We start from the raw sequence: 9,200 nt of genomic DNA on the forward strand, positions 1-9,200 counted from the left end.
GTGTGGGTTAGGGAGTTGGTGGGTCTTCTGCAGAGCAAAAGGTCCTACACCTGCCACCCGGCACACGGCGGAAGCCATTAGAACCAGAAGACATGACACAATTTATGTAAATACTTCGATAAACTTCAGCAGAGACATCCCAGCTGAGGGAGGACCAGACGTACCCATCTTCCCTCACCAACATCAACCCAAGTTGACGTCCAGGGCAAGTGTCGAGATCAAGTATGTCTGGTACAGTGTTATGTGGTCAGAATTATTATTATCATTACAATGATCGGTACAAGCAAGCAAGTACAACATCGAGCAAGCACACCGCTAGCAGTCCTAGCACCAGCAGGCCCAGCGCCAACAGGTCCTAGCACCAACAGGTCCTAGCACCAGCAGGTCCAGCGCTAGCACGAACAGGCAGCAGACGTCGTGGCCAGCTAGGGGTGAGCAGGGACGCGCCTCCCGCTTGCAAAAGCTGGCCACCCCCCGCCCGCCCGCCCCCCCTGCCTGGCTGTTGTGGCTCCTGACCCACCCGGGACCCTGGCACTCCTAACCTCCCCCCCGGCTTCTGACGCACCAGCAGCAGCCCAGGAAAAAATATAATGTATTGGAGTCTCTCTCTCTCTCTCTCTCTCTCTCTCTCTCTCTCTCTCTCTCTCTCTCTCTCTCTCTCTCCATGTCTGAATATCTTTTCCTCTCTTTCCCTCATCCTCCGTGTATGTGTATGTGTGTGTGTGTGTGTGTGTGTAATAACCTCCATACAGTACGGGGAGGGAGTTCTACACTGGTGGGGGGCATATCTTTTGAACTTTTTCTATCATACAATTTCTTAAATATGTCCGAGGGTCAGTAATCATAGTCATCACTCAGGATACGCCACTCATCCACCACTCCAGCACTACACTGGTACTTGTCTACATCATCCACCACTCCAGCACTACACTGGTACTTGTCTACATCATCCACCACTCCAGCACTACACTGGTACTTGTCTACATCATCCACCACTCCAGCACTACACTGGTACTTGTCTACATCATCCACCACTCCAGCACTACACTGGTACTTGTCTACATCATCCACCTCTCCAGCACTACACTGGTACTTGTCTACATTGTCTAACAGTTTTCCACCTTCATGTTATGACCTCTGGTTACCTCTACATCTTTCTAAGAACTGTCCAGTGTGGTTGACATGATCGAAGTGATTTGGAATCTTAGGGGCTGTGGTCAAATCACCGCTTACCCTTTTCTCTTTAATGGTGGACAAATCTATGCCCTCTAAACTCTCAAGATAACTATGCTTTCTTGGTTCTGGTACGGCCTCGCTTGCCTTTATCTTAACCTTCTCCAAGAGTTCTTTGTGCGATGACCAAACCCGAGGAACAACTTCTAATTTTGGCCTCATATACGAAGGGAATGAAAGTTCCACCACTACATACGATTAGAATGTTTACCAAAAGACAGTTTATATCCGTCACATGTCTACCTGTGTGAGGGCTATGGCGACGGATTAATTATAATGTAGACTCCTAAATCCCTCTTACAAACAAACTCCTGCAGCTTATTTCCAGCCAGACAAAATTCGTGCTGAGGTTTCCTTACACTGTGCCATTCCCAACATTCGGACTTTCATGGAGTTGAATTTCATTACTCAATTATCAGAGCAACTTTGAAGTTTGTTTCTTCAGATCCCTTTGTAGGTTGATACAATACCTCTGCCATCATCTGCAAACGCAATCATGTTGGAGTCCAATCCATCTGGCACGTCCTTTGCGTGCACGGCACGTCACTACTGACCTCAACCCTTACGAGATGTTCCTCGGGCACGTATCCGTCGCTCCCTTCCATGAAGGTAGCTTCTCGGTCATCGAAGGAGCGTCTCCCTTACTCCTGCCTGAAGATCTAGCTTCGTCACCAGCCTCCTGTGATGCACAATCTTAAAAACTTTCTGGCTGTCAAGATATATACAATCCATCCAACCTTCTCTCTTGTCTTAACCGGAGCTCGCTCACTCTCAGAAGTCTCCGAATTGCGCTACACACGACCTCCTTTCCCTGAATCAGTTTTGTCTATCGTTCATGTAGTTTCTCCTTTGAAAGGAGTTATTCATTTGCTTTCAGATTATCCTTTCCAGTAGTTTACAGACTACGTTCGTCAGAGCGACTGCCCTGTGGTTCAGTACAACCAACGGTCTACATTTTTTAAGACGGGTGTGGCGTTTGCCTCCTTCCACAATCTTGGCACTTTACGTTCCTCCAGCGTCATATTGTAGAATACTTCACGCGGCCTGTCGAGCGAACCTGCACTCTTCTTCAGCACATGTGGATGAACTTCATGAGGACCATGAGCCTTGTGTGGGTCAAGTCGTCTATTTCTGTCTTTACCAGATATCTCAGTGCTTTCCAAGACCTCCTTCTCCATCCCATGTCACGGGTGTTGAGCCTGCCTTGTTCCCCACTGTCGTCCAGTTCCACTTACGTCATCCCATACCTGGCTGGTTGGAGCGCCTCCTGCATCGCGTCCCTTACTAAGCTCTTTCACTTGACGACTGACATCTCTCGTCTCAAACCTGCTTTCTGTGTAGGTAACTAAAGGTGTCCACCTCCCTACTCCTCCGTCCTAAATGTGTGTGTGTGTGTGTGTGTGTGTGTGTGTGTGTGTGTGTGTGTGTGTGTGTGTGATTAATTACCAATTTGTACCGTATGGTTAGGGAGTTTCATACTTTTGGGGACCGCATCTTGAATTTTCTCTGTCTGCATTAACCATGTTCTCTGTCGGTCATCCGCCACTCTGACATGAAACAAGTACTTTTAAACTTTTTTCTTTTTCACATTTATTTTACTTTCATGTTGTGCCCCCTGGTTGCTCTATCCCGACACTACCTCGAGGAACTGTTCACTGTCCGTCATCGAACCGTTTTAAAAACCCTCCTATAATCCTAGATCACTGTTGTCTTCACCTCTCCCTCCTCCCGTCCTATATTACTACGGTGTTCAGTCTCCAAACCTAGAAGAATATATTAACAGAATCGACCAAAATATCTCATTCTCAACGCTTTAGATCAATTTACTCCCATACAACACAGCAAACATACCTACCACAACTGACCACACCTCCCACACGGCATTACTGACAATAGGAATCAACAAAGCGTTCGACATCGTCCCACAACACATCCTTCTTAACGCAAAAAAAGTGAAAAAGAAAATGTTTAACCAACTTTCTAGCTGGCAGCCGTGCCAGAATCACTCACAGAGGCTTCTCCCGAATCCTCCAGATCTACAAATGGAGTTCCCCCAAGGAGCATTTGTCCCCCTAATCTTCAATCTCTTCCTGTAGGACCCTTCGTCACTTGGCGTAGACTAGAGCGTTGACAGTCCTGTCGTATGCAGATGACCCTACAGTCACACCACAGCACCTTAACACTACTCATCCAACAACGAATACATGCAACACTACATGACACCATCAGAGACCACAAACTCACCCAAAATAGAACGTCCGCATCACCACACGTCTTTTGTCACCCTTTGAAACCGTGACAGACACGAGTCTAACCTGAGCGTTCGACTCCTGTCACACGGAAGGGTCAACCACACCCACTCAACACAACGCTAGACATACTTGCCATCATATATGACAGACACACACAAACATCATCACAAAGAACATAAACACACTAAACACCCTGGGAACGTTCACTACAACCAACATTGGACAATAAAAAGAATCCCTCACTGCCGTCTACAAACCAGTTCACTCACTCCACCCTAAACTACGCCTCACCCTCCTGGTCATCCACTCTGTCCAAAGCATATACAACAGAACTGCAAACCATACAAAACAGGACTCAGGATATCCACCCGGCTGCCTACCAACCATCACTAACATTCAAAACCTATACACAAAAACAAATATATTCTCGTAAGCGTCTCACTTCTATATAATCAGCCCACGCTTCTCTGCAGTTACCTCAGACCCGTCGCATCCATACCAACTTAACCACACACCAACCCCTGACTGTGCGGCAGCTTCTCCCTGCCCCACACTTCCAGAACCTACACAGACAGAGCTCTCCCAACCCTCAACAAACCAAGACAGACTAAAGACACACACACATACAACCGGAATATTCCGACAGGCACTGAACACCCGTCTTCCCAACCCAGACTCAAACCCCGCTCCACCAGACATACACTCGTCTGAAACTACACTCTCCAGACACGAACGGGTCAACTTTTTGCAGCTTCCCTCTGGCCACCGCCAACCCATCTCTCCCAGCATGAGATGCAGCTTGTCAACATATCACAATACTCCCGTGCTCACCCCACATGAACGAGCACACAGCATCACAACCCTTTTTTTAGACCTGCAGTCCCGCCCAGTGGAAGTGGCTGGCTTCCTGAGTGCTGCCAGAACGCCACAGATGAGCCTCCTGTGGCAGGAAAGGTAAGTTGTGGTATATCACGTCCATCTTTATACTACCAAAGGTGAACAGTCCTTTACCTGCCACCATAAGGAAGGTCAGAACGTGAGGCGGGGAAGTGTGTGTGTGTGTGTGTGTGTGTGTGCAGGTACTGACCACTTGCATGGTAAGAGGCTGAAGACTAGTGGCACCTTTGTGGATGGCAGTGCCAAGTGTGTCACCGTCAGGGAAGGGAGTGCCAACTGTGACATAGTTATGGTGGTCAGTGACACTGTTGAGGATGACAGTGCTAACTGTGCCACTATTGAGGATGACAGTGCTAACTGTGCCACTATTGAGGATGACAGTGCTAACTGTGCCACTATTGAGGATGACAGTGCTAACTGTGCCACTATTGAGGATGACAGTGCTAAGCCACACAATACGCTAGTGAGCGAGAAGTTTCCGAAGTCATCCAACACCAGTGCCACAGAGTCACATTAGGTAAGACATCCGTCTGCACAGCTAAAGATCAGTGTTACCACAACACACTCACTCTGCCCCAGCTCTCCACCACTGTCAACAAGGGTCTGTCTGGTCAGCGAGACGGTGAATCATCGAAGAATTGAAATATTTCATATCTTTTTTGATAAACAAGTTCTCGAGCACTACACTAGTGATTTAGTTTCGATAAGGAGGGCCCTTGTAAGCAAAGACACTTAACAGGTTTACGGCAAGCAAAATTACGATAAACTCTCTTAACTAAGTTACTGTTAACGGAGGCACCGTTGACGAGGGGCCCCGTTAAGCCTCCTCCAGGCACCGTTAACGAAATCACCTTTCAAGGAAACGATCGTTAGCCACTTCATTAAGCTAGGCAACCAGACACCCAGCCGCTGTACAGTGAATCATCCCGAAACAAGACAGTATCGACCACGTCACCTGGTTGAGAGGGAACCTCTGGTGAAGATAACAACACGACAGTCATCGTCAAGCAATTTGCTTTCAGTAAGAAACTTGTCAAGAGATGATATTGGTGTCATTCCAATGACAGAGCTCGAGAGCAACCCCCGCCTGCCTCTGGTGTCTCCACACCAGCAATGACCATTACGGAAACATAAAAAAAAAAAGAGAAAAAAAAATGTCGGACTTCATTTTCAATAGGTAAATCATGCTAAGAAATGTCTATGATGGGACAAACATACATTTCTGAAGGGTGCCATTCCTGTCGCTGTTGGCCAAGACGAGAGTGAAGTGGAGCAACAGGAGGAGAGGCAGCAGCGCCAGCCTTGCCTCCGTCAGGTGGGTCCCTGGGAACCCTCGGCAGACACTCGCCATGAGCACCCGACGTACACGTCTGCTCACCTCCACAACCAACACGAGACTGATGCGGCCGGCACTCTGCCTCGCTGACCCCCGCCACGCGCGCACACCTGAAGGTGGCGGCGACGGAGGCACTGCAACACAAGCGGGGGGATGTGAAGCTGTCCCATCACCACCATACATTACCACTCATTACTACACCCTACATTTCGGTTATATCATGAGAGAAATCGAGCAAACGTGTCAGACATGAGCGATTTCGTCGAAAATCACGCAGAGAATCCTTTAGTAAATGGTGCTCCTCTAAATGGTTTACAGTTCTATGTCCGACCTACAGACGCTAAGCTAACTGGATGATTATTTTCGGGTTGTGACTTATTGCCTCTTCTGAATATCGATGTTCCATTGGCAAACTTCCATTCATCTAGAACTTTCCCCGTAACAAGTGACTTATGGAAAAGGGCAGTCAATGGCTCGACTACCTTATTTTTCGCCTCTAACACTGTTCTCGGGTAAAACTTAGTAGGATCTGGCGTTTTTAGATATTTTCATTTCATTTATTGGGGGAAGTATGTTTTCGGCTTTTACGTCAGTCTGTTGAATAGTTTCCCTCGCTTTTTAAAGAAACTGGATCTGGGACATGGGTTGTCTCTTCGATCGCAATTATAGATGCAAAAAGTCATTTAGTATTTTTAAAATGGGTTCACTGTCTTCATCTAAGTCATCGTTTTTTGTAATTAGTGAATCTATTGTCTGGCTAATGAATTTCTTGCCGCTAACATAACTGTAAAACTCTCTAAGGTTTCTTTTGTTATTTTCAGCAATATACACTTCATGTGAACGTTTCCTTGGTCATATAACTCTGTTACTTTCTCTACGCAAATTTACATAACTTCATCATGCTGGTTATTAATATCTCCGATTTTTCACGATTTTTTCTCATTATTTCACCGTTCCACCACCTTGCCTTCATTTTAGAAATAAATCATCTTCTAAGCACTAGTGCGTATATCTTCTCTACTACTTTGAAAGTTTTACTGAAGCTTTTCCAAGCTATGCCCATGTCATTCACATTAACCATATCATCCCAGAGTTGTCTGTCAAGAACAACGAGAAGTTCATTAAACTTGGCATGTTTAAAATCGGGTGTTCTTTCGCGAGTCACGTTGACCAACATTACGTATATGCAGTGTTGAAAACGACCTCAAAAATGCTTCGTCGGTGATCACTTGTACCAAACTTTTCTCCATTATCATCGAGATCCTAATATGCAGACAGAATTAAATCTAGTATATTCTCATTGCGAGTAGGTTTCTCGACTAATTGGACTACGTCACTGTCGAGCAAATTTGGGTAGAATGCACAGGAAGCTACAGGGATTGGTGTGTGCGAGAGCGACTTGGGAGTGGACGCTGTTCCTAACCACTCACAAGATCAGTAGAACATTATCCAAATACACAAGACATGAAAGTAGTGAGCAAGCTGTTCACATCCTACCCTCGGCCAAACCTAGAACAAGCGTCTCAGACTTGGTCAACTCATTTAATGGAGCACAATGAAGTAAAGGAAAAGGTCCAGATGAGGGCAATAAACATGATGCTGGGGAGAAGAGAGAAGAGTTACGGTGATAGAGGTTAAACGTCACGCATCTGTCTATCACAGTAGAAAGAAGAGTAAGGGGTGATTTGAACAGAATATCTAAATTTCTAAACCAGTCTGATAACACCATTAGCTGACAGCAATGACGATGGTGTATATTATGTAGTAGAGTATGATGGTTGTATGATGGTGACGGAGAGAGTAATGATTATGACATGGATGAAAATGATAATGACAAAGAAAGTGATGATAATGACATGATCGAATCTGATGACATTCATGATAATGACTGATGAAGATAACCTTTTGCGAACAGCAAGGTGACGATGATGTTTATGATAATGACAAGAAGTAGTTGGAAAACATGAAAATAACACTATCATTATGATGACACACAATTTCATTAGCTATAACAATTATGATTCGCGAGAGTATCATTCTTGGGGTAGAACTAATGGGGGGTAACAGGCTGGGGTAGTACTAGTAGTGGCATACCAGTCGAGAGAACTCCTGGGGGTACCAGTCGGGGACCCGACTCGTGGGGGTACTAGACTGAACTTATTGGGTGGTTGGGGGGTTGGGGGGGGGGGGTTATAGCCGCATTTGCCACCTAACATTAAACATTCAAAAGACTGCCAGCAACTCAACTACCCATTTAGGTAATGTAGTGTATTACTTTATATCAAAATAATACTTGTGTCATTATCCCTAGTCGGGTTTAAGAAATATACATTTTCATTTTTAAATTCGGTATATGATCGTCACTTACCTGCAGGCACGGTCGATCGCAGCACACGTTCATCTGGAAGTTTCTCAACACTAAAATTAAGTCGTCTTTTTTCCACGAATTTGTCGTTTAATTCATTTTCCACGTCTTCATCTAGTAGCCAATCAATCCATTAATTGCCTTATTCTTCTGTAAGATTTTGTTTTGGGTCGTGGACAATAACATAGAAAACATTTATAATACCGATTTGAATACTGGAACCTGACGTCACAGTGTTTATCTTCCTGACCCGCCATGTCTGCGTGATAGAGCCGATCAGAAACATCGTAGTCAATTGTTTGGACATTATGCAAATCAAATTTACCTATTTACAGGACTTCATTTTCACTGGTTCATTTCAATTTCATTATCTATCTATACACATTTTTTCTTGCTTATTGATTTCTTCACGATAATCACAACCGAGACTGAGTCTTAAACTGCGCAACGGTCAATCAGTGAAAACACATCACACAATTCGTCACAAGGCGAGTTTTCTAGCTGGAACAAGAAGTCCATCTTGTGGAAACACAGTAGACAGTCTCCGTAAAGGACATTTTACGTCATTCACTGACTATGGCAGAGAAATCCTCAGTAATACTTCCACATATCGTATGTCAACACTTCCAGAATGTCCCGTTAATGGAACCACAGTTCCCTGCCGTGCCTCAGGATGTTCAGCTGCCCCCGAGGCTCCCAGACATAGGGCAGCCTAGGAGAAGTGTGCTAGGACCCTCCTCACTCGTGGTAAACCTGTCGACAAATACAGGAGCATAATGACTTGGCGGCCGAAGAAAAGGAGTTGCAGAGGGTTGTTCGGTGGTCAAGCAGACGACGCCTCTAACGCAATGTCAACAATCGCTTCATTTGGTTCACAGTCGCTGGGATTCTTTCCTCGACTGTTTGCTGAAGTATTCCTTATTTAGATGAGCTGTTGGTGACGTCACTCCCGTACAAGACCACATACATAGGAACCCAGGTGTAAGAATGACACTTCTGTATTATACCTGAGGGTTTTGTAATTTCATTAACAAGGTCAGGAGGACTGGTAATGCTTCAAAGTTTCAAAAGCAGCTTTCGAATTAGTGTGAATCATTGTCATGGTCATGAACCTCAC

At 45.4% G+C, this 9,200-nt stretch overlaps 1 protein-coding gene across 3 annotated transcripts in view; it reads right to left on the reverse strand.

The window, feature by feature from the left end:
- T48 (FU domain-containing protein T48) overlaps nucleotides 1-8,855 on the reverse strand; it is a 141,303-nt gene extending 132,448 nt beyond the window's left edge. For 2 of the 3 annotated variants that reach the window (XM_071678200.1, XM_071678212.1), the window contains exon 1: nucleotides 8,087-8,855. Coding sequence is in view for 1 of the 3 variants with exons in the window: in XM_071678191.1 (XP_071534292.1) it covers nucleotides 5,601-5,733 (133 nt within the window). In the remaining 2 variants the exon portion in view is untranslated. Of the gene's footprint in view, nucleotides 1-5,600; nucleotides 5,853-8,086 lie in introns of all 3 variants that reach the window. The other variant, XM_071678191.1, reaches the window with a different exon arrangement.
- Nucleotides 8,856-9,200: the final 345 nt, after the last annotated feature.

The sequence above is a fragment of the Panulirus ornatus genome, chromosome 2, assembly GCF_036320965.1.
Source record: "Panulirus ornatus isolate Po-2019 chromosome 2, ASM3632096v1, whole genome shotgun sequence".
Lineage (NCBI taxonomy): Eukaryota > Metazoa > Arthropoda > Malacostraca > Decapoda > Palinuridae > Panulirus > Panulirus ornatus.